The 13447-nt window shown below is 44.5% G+C and overlaps 1 protein-coding gene across 1 annotated transcript in view; it reads right to left on the minus strand.

Annotated features, from left to right (window-relative positions):
* Window positions 1–13447, minus strand: part of BAHCC1 (BAH domain and coiled-coil containing 1) — a 125825-nt gene that overhangs the window by 23769 nt on the left and 88609 nt on the right. Inside the window, exons 4-5 of the mRNA XM_063456302.1 lie at window positions 5165–5278; window positions 1237–2946 (exon numbers count right to left, since the gene is read on the minus strand). Of these exons, the coding sequence (XP_063312372.1) occupies window positions 1237–2946; window positions 5165–5278 (1824 nt within the window). The remainder of the gene's footprint in view (window positions 1–1236; window positions 2947–5164; window positions 5279–13447) is intronic.

Genomic DNA, 13447 nt, shown 5'->3' on the forward strand with positions numbered 1-13447 from the left:
TGGTTTGGACTATTTAGTAGCTTCATATAAAGGATATCGGGTAACAAGAAATCTTAAGAATTTAATATTAAATCAACCTTCTCTGTTCTACGGGGTTAGTCCCTAATAAGGACATGATAGACAGATTCCTGGACCTATTTTATGGTCATTAGAAAAAAGAAAACTTGGGTGTTACCCAACAGCACTGGCTATATGAATCGAATCGTAGCCACTACGGCCGAATCAAGTTCTGCTAATTAAATAGGGAAACCTTCAGTTAAAGAAGAAATACACCATTCACTATCTTCACAATAGGCACAGCTAGTGAAATATAAACTCACTATATACATATTTATTGAACGGATATTATATAAAGACTACTAAACACAAATATTCACTAGGCAGTTCTGATTTGAACGTTTGCAGTAATGGGTTAATGTTCTGCACAAAGTCATAGTTTGGTCTACCCATTCAAGCCAACAGACTAGACTGGACGGCTCTCAGCTGGAAACTGTGTCTCATCAAGAAACTGGCCCAGAGGCAGGCTAATGAAAGCCATGTGTCCTGAGCCAGCCAAGGGCTTCTGGTAACCCTGAATATTTCCTTCCTGCCAGCCCCCCTTTCTCTCCGCTGCCCCCCAACCACATGATGACATCACTCATCACACATCAGACAGGAACTTTTCACGCCTCCTCCTACTCACAAAAATGTTTCGCCCCAAAGGAATCTGCTATGCAAATCGTGATCGAGCAGGATTCACTTATTTACCATTTAGTTCTGACACAGGGGGACAAAGTGGCTACCATTCATCGTGCACCACTAGTCACATGACAGAGGTGGCAGCTACTATATACTGTATGGCGGCTACAATAAGGTGATAATCACCTTGGGGTCTCAGGTCAAATTTACAAAAGTGTAAAGTGTGAGGGAGGAATGGGGGGTTTATAAACAAACCAGCTCACCGATCCTCTGGTGTTTTTTTTTAGAATTAAATGGAAGTGAGGAACGTAACACAGGGAACACATTTGGCACAGTCCTGGACTTTTTTCTGTGGTTACATATCTAAATAGGACCATTTTAGGTAACTCTATAATTTAACAATAAACGATAATGTGATTATAAAAGACAAACTAGTGTTGTGGCTCCTGATTTCTTTGAACCTAATGAAAAACAGGGAATGGAACTTTCTTAGTAAAAAAAACAAAAAAAAAATACTTGGAAGGTTTTGTGATGTTGAATTATTCAGTCTGTGTTTACCTTTCTGTCCCATGTTATTTCTGCTCTGTCGACTGGAACCAGTACCGAAGGACGGCTCGTGGCGGCTCCCCGTGTCTTTCTGACGTGCCACTGCCACCGCAATACCAACAGGTGGCTGTCTGACTTCCCCATCCCCCTGAGAGGTCTCATTCTCCCGACTCCTCGCACAATCCATCCTCTCCTGCTCAGGTTGGCACTTGCTGGAGTGGAATTTCATTTCTTGATGAGAGCAGCTGGCCTTCATGTTCCCCAGGCCAACAAAGGGGGCTCTCTGACCAACGATAAGTGCTTGATTGCTGTATTTTAGCAGATTTTTCATGGCAGAGACCTCATCTGTTGGGCCTTGCATTTCCTGGCTCATGGGAGGGCCTGGGGTCATTAGCGCAGCCTGCTGTAAACTTGTGCTGAAGGGGTCAAGGTATGAGTTCTTCCGATCTTCACCGATTGAAATGGGAGGGTCTGTCCATGGGGGCAAGTGAGGCCCGTTGTAGCCTAAAGAGCTCAGTTCAATAGTTTTCCGTTTTCCATCCTGGCCATTTCCTGTCTGCTCCATGTCAGGAGGTCTGTGCTGCTGGTGCCTTATCCTAGCGACCTTCTGAGAACTATGGGACGGGGGTTCCTTGGAGGTCCTCTCTAAAGTGCAACAGGACTGACTGCTTTTTACACAGTGCACATCCTGGTGATTGGGACGGGGACAGTCTTGCGATTGCTGCATTTCAAAGAAGCCCCCTTTCTCCATGCCCCTCTGCATAGCAGGATCATTGCCTACGCTATTCAAAAACTCCAAGTTTTTTATCCTGTTGGCTGTGTTCTGGTGCCACTCCGACCGCCTATCCCCTTTAGCCTCTGCTTTCAAATGAGAGAATGTATTGGTATAGGACCCTGGATGGTGAGAGTCTGAGTTCATTTCGTGGCTTTTGTCCTTTCCCTCTCCTCTGTCCACGTGGCAGTTCTCCGGGGTCACCTGAAAAGGCCGGCTTTTATCAGTGAAGTGCCCCACAGAAGGCACAAATGTGGGCCTGCCCATCTTTAACTCCCTGCCAGACTTGTCTTGCAAAGAGCATACCACATCTGGGTTGGAATGAAGCTGTAGACAGGGAAATGAACCTGTGGAGGTGTTTAGGGGAGCGGGAATGCTGGGGAGACTGGATGGGACGGTGTAGGACACAGAGTGGTGAAGCATTTGCCTCCTCTCCAGGCACTCGCTGTATGGTTGCTGGGGCTCATGCTGGGAATATGATCGGTCCGACCGCATTATGTCTTTGGCACATCGACTCTGGCTACTTTGTCGAGGCATCCCTGCCCCAACCGTGCAGCTAGACAACATTGTTTTGTTGGGGTCCCCATTCAGCACCTTGGAGGTCATCAGGCAGGAGTTGAGATGCTTGGTCCGGTTGTCACATGAGCCTCTCTGATGCATATCTTCCTTGCAATGACTTTCCATGGGCAGCACCATTTTCTGCCTTTCCTTGACCTCTTCCTCCAAATGTCTCTCTTTAAGGTCCCCCTTGCCCATTTTCTCCTTGCTCAGCTCGGCCCCCCCAAGGTAACGCTCATTGTCCTTGGGAATCTTTTGCATGTGACTGTTCTCTCGATCTCGGCTACAAGAGCCAATGGGGTGACCAGGAGCTGCCCGTGCAATGCTGGGAAAGTTGTGATTGGCAGAAAGGAGGGTAGGCTGTGCTGGAAGGTTCCGTAGATAGAAATTATCTGAAATAAAAGAAAGAGAATGAATGTAGATGCAATGAGTCCTAAGTTATATAAAGCACATTAACACTCAGCACCCCAGGACTGGATTCTGGCAGGAACATGCTGATCCCTCTGGCACTCCAAAAGGCCAGCAGATCGACATTTCTAAAAAAAAAAACAGACCTGAGTGTGGTGGACATAAACTTTTAGAAACAGTCTGATGCCAAACAAACCGTGTGTGGCACATTTTAATTGATGCATTTAATGCTTAGTGCCCATTTAAACTTTACTTAATATTTAGGAAAGTTTAACTTATTACATAGTTACATAGCTGAAAAGAGACTTGCGTCCATCAAGTTCAGCCTTCCTCACATATGTTTTTGCTGTTGATCTTGGAGTACTGTACACAGTACTGGAGACCATATCTTCAGAAGGATACTGATACTTTAGAGAGAGTACAGAGAAGGGCTACTAAACTGGTTCATGGATTGCAGGATAAAACTTACCAGGAAAGGTTAAAGGAACTTAACATGTATAGCTTGGAGGAAAGACGAGACAGGGGGGATATGATAGAAACATTTAAATACATAAAGGGAATCAACACAGTAAAGGAGGAGACTATATTTAAAAGAAGAAAAACTACCACAACAAGAGGACAGTCTTAAATTAGAGGGACAAAGGTTTAAAAATATCAGGAAGTATTACTTTACTGAGAGGGTAGTGGATGCATGGAATAGCCTTCCAGCTGAAGTGGTAGAGGTTAACACAGTAAAGGAGTTTAAGCATGCGTGGGAAAGGCATAAGGCTATCCTAGCTATAAGATAATGCCAGGGACTAATGAAAGTATTTAGAAAATTGGGCAGACTAGATGGGCCGAATGGTTCTTATCTGCCGTCACATTCTATGTTTCTATGTAGGGAGATATGTGGAGCAAAGGATGATATACAGAGTCTCTCTTATTCATTAACGCAAGCAACCAATGTGATTCAGCTTCTGCATCCACAATAAGAGTTAACTTGTATTTACACCCACTGCACAGCCACCAGTAAATGCAGAACTCTATCAATCTCCAAACTATGGATTTGGCTTATTTCGAGGTGACGGGTTTGTGTTGTTTTTGTGGATTGTTTTTGTTGGGTTTCACTTTAAGAAAAAAAAAATCTTATTCCTTCAGATTTGACAACTGTTCTCAGTGTTTAGTCCATGAGACGTCTGCTTGTGCAGGAATAATAGGTCAGAAACTACCGCATGACTTTAAACATCTGGCTCCAACTACAAATAAACAGCTGGGCCGACAAACCGAATAAAGAGCATCACTGCAATAAACAAACCAAGGATCCAGAATGCTTTGCTTCCATTACAATGTATAACACGTTCATCTCCCTTTGTTACAGTTACACACAACATACCTGGATTGTGCACGGACTCTTAGCCCACACCTATCAAAGTGTCTGGCTGAAAGAATATGGCCTCCATGTAATATCTTTGGATAAGCCGGTAATATTTGGAGGGGGAGTGGGAATAAATACATATTTTAGGATATCCATATATTTTTTTATATTTTGGGGAGGGGAGGAGAGGGGAGGAGAGGGGAGGGGAGGAGAGGGGAGGATTTAAAAGGTTTATCCAAAAATATTACACTTTGAGGGCTCTTTCTGGTCTTAAAGCTGAAAACTAGTAAGAACAATGTAAGAGATTTGTTGAAATGTTAACGCAATCAGAGGACGTACAAGATTATGTAGGAACTACCACTACCATGTATGTGCCACTTTCTGCAAAATTTGGCAAAGGGACGGAGCTAGAATCAACTTCATCTTGCCATTTGGTCACCATGGAGACTGATAGGAGTGGGCATCGTTCTTGTACTCTTAAACATTGGTGACAAAGGCCACTGCCATATGGAACCGCCACGAGCTGCGGACAGGAACGTGCAGAGGAGAGAGGGTTTTAGCGAAGTATATTTTATGTTCCCCACTAGGTGACATTGAGGAAATGGATAGGTCAATTTCAGACGCCAAACCCAGAACGGAGTCCACTTAAATGATAATTTAAATAATAATTAGAATATCTTCAGAAAATTTAAATTTACCAATATACACCTGACACCCTCTTTTTGTTCCAATGTGGAGACAGGGTTTATACGGAAATCTTTTTCCTCTTTTAGAACCTTTACCCAGTTTTCGATTTGCATTTACACAACTCTCCCTCATTATGATAGGTGTCCAGGTGTCACACTTACCTTTTTGTGATTCGTAGAAGCGATGCTGTCCGTATAAGACATTGCTGTTCCCGTGGTCCAAGTGGCTCATGGGTAGGAAAGTGGACGCTAGACTGGCTGAAAATCGTGGGTAACCTATGGATACAAACCAACAGAAAACTTCAGAAAAAAAGCACAAAAATATTGTCAATTTCAGCAAAGAACCCTCCTAATATTTCCCACTTAGAAACATGGAATATAATGATACATGTGTCAGGGCTGCAATCAGTACGATTAGAGAGATTTTGCCAGGGCTCTGAATACGGCATTCATTCTACTCTTATTGGAAGCCAGCCCTCCTAAATTATTTGTTGTTACAATTGATTATATTCTGGAAGAAAAAGAAAGAAAAAAGGATTTTGGTAGTTTCCCTGTGGCTGCGATTTTGAAATCATGAGAGTAGAAGTTTTGTTCTGTTAAAACCAAGAATTCAATAAATAGAACCCAGCAGAAATCATTGTTTCATCCCATCACAAAATGAGCCTTACATAGGCACCATTAAATGTTATTTGAAATTAATTCAGTTAGCAAGCGGCTGAAATAAAAGGAGCACCTTCTCTTAGACGTGGGCTTTATTTCCAATAGATTCTTCACTTTTAATACGAGCCAGCTTCTCACTGACGAGACCCCAAAAAAACTACATGTTGATATCCTATCAATCCTGGGTAGGATGTAAGACTACTGGATCCTTAAAAGTGACATATGGTATTCTGGGAGAGCGATAATAAGGTCTTATTTCTTACATTTTTATATTCAAACATATTGTACTTGCTTTTAATATTTCTATAATGCATACAATTTGCAAGTAATATGTGTCCTGATGTCTGTGTATTAGGAGGAGGTGAGAGGTAGGTGTCCTGATGTCTGTGTATTAGGAGGAGGTGAGAGGTAGGTGTCCTGATGTCTCTGTATTAGGAGGAGGTGAGAGGTAGGTGTCCTGATGTCTGTGTATTAGGAGGAGGTGAGAGGTAGGTGTCCTGATGTCTGTGTATTAGGAGGAGGTGAGAGGTAGGTGTCCTGATGTCTGTGTATTAGGAGGAGGTGAGAGGTAGGTGTCCTGATGTCTGTGTATTAGGAGGAGGTGAGAGGTAGGTGTCCTGATGTCTGTGTATTAGGAGGAGGTGAGAGGTAGGTGTCCTGATGTCTGTGTATTAGGAGGAGGTGAGAGGTAGGTGTCCTGATGTCTGTGTATTAGGAGGAGGTGAGAGGTAGGTGTCCTGATGTCTGTGTATTAGGAGGAGGTGAGAGGTAGGTGTCCTGATGTCTGTGTATTAGGAGGAGGTGAGAGGTAGGTGTCCTGATGTCTGTGTATTAGGAGGAGGTGAGAGGTAGGTGTCCTGATGTCTGTGTAATAGGAGGAGATGAGAGGTAGGTGTCCTGATGTCTGTGTATTAGGAGGGGTGAGAGGTAGGTGTCCTGATGTCTGTATTAGGAGGGGTGAGAGGTAGGTGTCCTGATGTCTGTGTATTAGGAGGAGGTGAGAGGTAGGTGTCCTGATGTCTGTGTATTAGGAGGAGGTGAGAGGTAGGTGTCCTGATGTCTGTGTATTAGGAGGAGGTGAGAGGTAGGTGTCCTGATGTCTGTGTATTAGGAGGAGGTGAGAGGTAGGTGTCCTGGTGTCTGTGTATTAGGAGGAGGTGAGAGGTACGTGTCCTGATGTCTGTGTATTAGGAGGAGGTCAGAGGTAGGTGTCCTGGTGTCTGTGTATTAGGAGGAGGTGAGAGGTATGTGTCCTGATGTCTGTATTAGGAGGAGGTGAGAGGTACGTGTCCTGATGTCTGTGTATTAGGAGGGGTGAGAGGTAGGTGTCCTGATGTCTGTGTATTAGGAGGGGGTGAGAGGTAGGTGTCCTGATGTCTGTGTATTAGGAGGGGTGAGAGGTAGGTGTCCTGATGTCTGTGTATTAGGAGGAGGTGCGACGTACGTGTCCTGATGTCTGTGTATTAGGAGGAGGTGAGAGGTAGGTGCCCTGATGTCTGTGTATTAGGAGGAGGTGAGAGGTAGGTGTCCTGATGTCTGTGTATTAGGAGGAGGTGAGAGGTACGTGTCCTGATGTCTGTGTATTAGGAGGAGGTCAGAGGTAGGTGTCCTGATGTCTGTGTATTAGGAGGAGGTGCGACGTACGTGTCCTGATGTCTGTGTATTAGGAGGAGGTGAGAGGTAGGTGTCCTGATGTCTGTGTATTAGGAGGAGGTCAGAGGTAGGTGTCCTGGTGTCTGTGTATTAGGAGGAGGTGAGAGGTATGTGTCCTGATGTCTGTGTATTAGGAGGAGGTGAGAGGTAGGTGCCCTGATGACTGTGTATTAGGAGGAGGTCAGAGGTAGGTGTCCTGGTGTCTGTGTATTAGGAGGAGGTGAGAGGTACGTGTCCTGATGTCTGTGTATTAGGAGGAGGTCAGAGGTAGGTGTCCTGGTGTCTGTGTATTAGGAGGAGGTGAGAGGTATGTGTCCTGATGTCTGTATTAGGAGGAGGTGAGAGGTACGTGTCCTGATGTCTGTGTATTAGGAGGGGTGAGAGGTAGGTGTCCTGATGTCTGTGTATTAGGAGGGGGTGAGAGGTAGGTGTCCTGATGTCTGTGTATTAGGAGGGGTGAGAGGTAGGTGTCCTGATGTCTGTGTATTAGGAGGAGGTGCGACGTACGTGTCCTGATGTCTGTGTATTAGGAGGAGGTGAGAGGTAGGTGTCCTGATGTCTGTGTATTAGGAGGAGGTGAGAGGTACGTGTCCTGATGTCTGTGTATTAGGAGGAGGTCAGAGGTAGGTGTCCTGATGTCTGTGTATTAGGAGGAGGTGCGACGTACGTGTCCTGATGTCTGTGTATTAGGAGGAGGTGAGAGGTAGGTGTCCTGATGTCTGTGTATTAGGAGGGGTGAGAGGTAGGTGTCCTGATGTCTGTGTATTAGGAGGAGGTGAGAGGTATGTGTCCTGATGTCTGTGTATTAGGAGGAGGTGAGAGGTAGGTGTCCTGATGTCTGTGTATTAGGAGGAGGTGAGAGGTACGTGTCCTGATGTCTGTGTATTAGGAGGGGGTGAGAGGTAGGTGTCCTGATGTCTGTGTATTAGGAGGTGGTGAGAGGTAGGTGTCCTGATGTCTGTGTATTAGGAGGAGGTGAGAGGTAGGTGTCCTGATGTCTGTGTATTAGGAGGAGGTGGGTGGTAGGTGTCCTGATGTCTGTGTATTAGGAAGTGGGGGAGGGGGAGTTAAAGGTCTGTTCTTGGAGGTAAAAGTCAGGATGTAGCAGTAAAATGTTGATGTTCCTTTGACCTGAAGTGGAAAGTTCCCTCTCAGGGGGAGACTGACAGAGGAGTTTCTCTCTCGCTAAATTGTTGCAGCTGTCTCCTTTAATTGCTTGTTGTTAGAAGACTTTTACTAGCCTTGCTTTAAGTAAACAGCAGTCAGTGAATTCCTCTTCCCCATTCCCACATACTGTAAAACCTCTCTCTGATCACTCATCCACAGCCTCCTCTGGGCGTACGGTGCATCCCCCAGGTACTATCGTTATACAAGGTATGGAAGTTGTATCTTGGGCTTAGACCTGGGAAAATGAGTTTAAAGGATTATCTAACAAATGTTGATTTGCTATTACACCTAATAAAGAAGGTAATCGACCACTCCTTGTATCAGGAGAAACAATCAACAGCACACTGATGTTAAGCAGGGGAGGGGCCGTGTCACCCAAGCAGGGGAGGGGCCATGTCACCCAAGCAGGGGAGGGGCCATGTCACCCAAGCAGGGGAGGGGCCATGTCACCCAAGCAGGGGAGGGGCCGTGTCACCCAAGCAGGGGAGGGGCCGTGTCACCCAAGCAGGGGAGGGGCCGTGTCACCCAAGCAGGGGAGGGGCCGTGTCACCCAAGCAGGGGAGGGGCCGTGTCACCCAAGCAGGGGAGGGGCCGTGTCACCCAAGCAGGGGAGGGGCCGTGTCACCCAAGCAGGTGATGGATTTTATTGAGCAAGGAAGGGAGGAACTATATGATACCAACAGAGAAAAGGTTATAAGGATTATACAACAGAGCAAATGGTGGAGCTATATCTGGGAAGGGTTTATGGAGAAAACGTTCTACGCTAAATGAGACATTCTGGATAGAATTTTCTGGAGCAGTGGAGGCACTTAATACAACGGAGGGAGCAGGAGTAACCTGGAGTAGCGAGGGCGCAGTTATAGACCGTAGATAAAAAGGCCTTATCGTTAAATATTGGTTTAAAGTTACAGTACCGAGCACACAAATATTAACTCGGTGGCATATTTTTACTTGGGAGCTTTCCTCCTTCCCCCCCTATTCCTTTAATGCACTATGTGCAGGCTCGTTACAAATACTCCTCTGGGCTTTCAGACCCTGGCTCCTGCATCTGTTGGCTTCAAAAATAGTTCCCCATTTTTCATGCTGGGATATATCACACATTAAGATGCTTGTGACGTTTTGCAGGGTTTGCAACGACTTGAAATGTCCAAACTCACAGCACAAGATGCAACTATGGATTTGTTGTGCGGTTCTAAAAACGTTTTATTTATAAAATATTTTACCAGGAAAGATACATTGAGATTTCTCTCGTGTTCAAGTATGTCCTGGGTCCACAAATCATTGCATTGTTACAGTTAGTGTACAATAAAATACAAAAACAATATTAATACACAATATATACAAAATTTAACATAGAACAGGTAGGAAATATATAATCAACCATGACAGGTGCATTCTGTTTTGAGGTATGTAGAGAGGGATCTCTTAAAGGACTTTAAGCTTAGGGAAGATTTTAATTTGTGCGGGAGGTCGTTCCACAATTGCGGCGCTCTGTAGGAGAAGGAGGATCGGGCTGCTTTCTTTTTGTATTGAGGTAGTCTAAATAAAGTGTTGGTACTGGATCGGAGGTTGTAGGAAGTGGGAACAGCCGGGGAAAGCATTGCGTTCAGGTAGGGTGGGAGTTTCCCAGAAAAGCTCTTAAACACAAGGCTGGAAAGGTGACATATGGCGGGGTTTACATTTTCACTAATCCACTAGCCATTGGCAAGTGAACAGTCAGCCCTGGCGAGTAGAAATTCTCTGTGCCATGGACCCTCCAGGCTTAGTGTAGTAACAGGACTGGTATATAGCATGGCAGATACATGGTTAAACATTACCCACCCCCTCCACCCCTAGCAGAAGATATGGTTTGTTTCAGCTCAGGAAGGTTATAAGGGGGAGGATTTTGTGAATCAGAACAGCTGCCCTATGGAAACAAGGCGTCTCGGCTCAGCCCCCAGCCCGGAACAGCCCTGGCAATGCTGAACAGGACAGAATGAGGCTCAGTGCAGCTGTGCTCCAGGAATTTATAGGGCGAAGGGGCAGAGATGCCCAGTCACAGAATGTGCAGCCGCTTTGAAGCAGGGAGCCCACGCCAGGCCCTGAAATGGACTTATTCAAGGACAGGAACAGAGACAACTAGTCTTTGTGTATGTCATAAACTTGTGAGATGGGCAGCTTGGGGAGGGTACCTAGATACCAGGAACAGATCGAAAATGACATCCGAAAACACAGCACAGGATTCTGGGAGTCAGCCACCGGCATTGTGGGAGTCCTGCATGTCAACTAATCGCTATAACGCTGGTTTTAAAGGGGAACATGGGCACATTATAATGAGCCTTGTCAATGTCACACTGTACGAGCGGGGAATCTGTATAGAGAGCGGGGAATCTGTATAGAGAGCGGGGAATCTGTATAGAGAGCGGGGAATCTGTATAGAGAGCGGGGAATCTGTATAGAGAGCGAGGAATCTGTATAGAGAGCGAGGAATCTGTATAGAGAGCGGGGAATCTGTATAGAGAGCGGGGAATCTGTATAGAGAGCTGGGTCCTCTCTTCGTATTGAGCTGGTATGTCTAAAAGTTATTGTCTTTTTCCACCAGTTGGACGATCCCAGTGAATGTCTATGCTGAATTTGTCATTATAACATATTTAACAGATGGGCAGTGCTACAAATAAAGTGCCATTTAGTTTCAATAAGTCACCCTGGAGAGAGTAACACAGAGGGGGTGGCTGCGAATATCCCTGGTTCATAAAATAAGGACGGATCTTAAGAGCACTTTTTTCGGGAGAGAGAGAGTTTTACTCCAGCATTGAGAATAGAAGGTATGATAAGAATGAGAAATTGCACAATGTAAAGATATTTCTCCCTAATCCAACTGTACAAAGTAACGAATAATACTAAGCTATTTACATACAAATGCAACTTATATTATTCTAACTACCAGTCGGTGATTCCTCTCCTCTCCAATCAGTTACTCAGTATTACGCCCTGTCACAGTGTATTAATTCATTCATATTAGGAAGCATGGCCACCCGAAAACTTACTCTCAAAGCCCCTTGACCTTCAAAATCTGTAGGTAAGGGGTCCCAGTACTGGGCATTGTTAGAATAAAGCTGGCAATGAATTCTGGGAAATGTAGTCCAAAGCAGCAGTAGGGCCATGTCTGAGCACCCATTGGTTCAGCTAACCAATCCTTCCCATGAGTAAGGTACGTGGACCAGGAGCAATGTGTATCGAAACAGGATGGTTACCATGGAGGAGTATTTAATGGGTGCTTTGAAATTACCGGCATTTTTTTGGCAGGAACATCAAAGGTGAAGTCAGGTATTCCCTAAACATCCCGTGCTCAGGAAATCACGGGTGGAGAGAGAAGGGAGGAGTGTGCTTTCTAAATATACAGACCAGGTGACACAGGGAAGTTGTACCGAGAGCTGGCATTGATGCATTAGGTTTGTTGGACACCTTTCATGCCAAAGCTTTGCTGTGGGCTTTGTGCCAGGGACTGTGGCCATATTTTACACCTTCTTCCCCATCCCAGAAAAATAAAAACGACAGAACAAAGTTCAAAACACAAATAAAAAACAATGAACGGTATGGTTATTAAACCGTGGGTAATTTTACTTTTTCAGCACAAAATCATTGTGTCCACCCTATTCTGGGGAGACAGGCTTAGAGGACAAATTAATTATACTTTTAAAATGTAAACTTATTTTTATGCCAGAGATTCACAAATCTCCCATGTTCAGGATGCAGCGCCCAAACTCCCCAGCGATCCAGATAAATGACAGAAATGGACAGTGGACTAACCTTTACTAGAATTTAATGGGTTACGATCTACCCTGCACCCAAATTCAAGACGTTACTTAGAAGTGCCAGGACCAGCCCCGTCGCCAAGGGCCAACCTACAATTTATCATAGAAAATCAATAACCTCTCTATGTGGGTTTTTAACATCTGCCAACTACTGGATCCCCACCGACATGCCCCCTTCAGTGGCTACAGAATCTAGAGTGATCCACAGCCAAACGCCACGAAAAGCACTCAAGTAAAGAATCAGATGTGCACAAACATTGCAATAAATCAGCAAATAAACCTGTTAATTAGTTTAATGGCAGATATATACATCTAGATTGGCATGTGAATACAATTAATAGCAGACTGATGTACTACCTTAACCAGTTAACGCTGCAATAAAATGTTATTTTGTGAATCCCTTCCCATGACGGACATATACGTCTATGGTAATCAATGCAGACGCAGGGCAGTCCGTTTAGAGGAAGAAAATATATAATCAAACATTTCAGCTTTCAAGATTTTGCGCTAATGTGGCACGCTATAAGGGTTAAGTCTCCTGAGCGCAGTTATCCAGTAATGGCTTGTCTGCGCTTCTATGGTAATAAATGCTGGAGAGTGCTCCTGTGCCAACGTCAAAAGAACAGAAACAGACAGAAATGTCAAGCAAAATATCTATGGAATGAACACTACATCCTACAAACTCTTGCGATCATCAGGCTAGGATTCTCAGGACAAAAGCGAGGCCCGTACGGCTGCGTGTGTCTAACAGGATGAATGAAGCTGTTTTTTTGTTTTGTTTTTTTTTGAGAGAGAAATAATTGGATAACCGTTTTCGGTGAATTAACAGTTTCAGAGCAATAAGACATCAGAGGTGCTACATCCATCTTCCAAACTGCAAAGCTACTCTTTGCGTTCCTGATCATTTCCTTCAAACAAAAGATTGTAGTTTTGAATGGTTTTTGTAGATCCTAAATAGAATCAGAGTACCTACCTTGCTGCTTTTCAACAATCATTGACAAAACAAAAATACTAGAAAGGTTTGCAGTTTTTTTTTTTTTTTAATGATATATAATCCATCCGCCAGTAAAACAGGCTGCACAGAAACAAAATAGTAAGATTTCAATATATGTTATTCTTATATATAATTGTAGACATTATTCTTACAATTTCCAACTAAAAACATTTATTT

Source organism: Pelobates fuscus, chromosome 5, assembly GCF_036172605.1.
Source record: "Pelobates fuscus isolate aPelFus1 chromosome 5, aPelFus1.pri, whole genome shotgun sequence".
In the NCBI taxonomy this organism is placed as follows: Eukaryota; Metazoa; Chordata; class Amphibia; order Anura; family Pelobatidae; genus Pelobates; species Pelobates fuscus.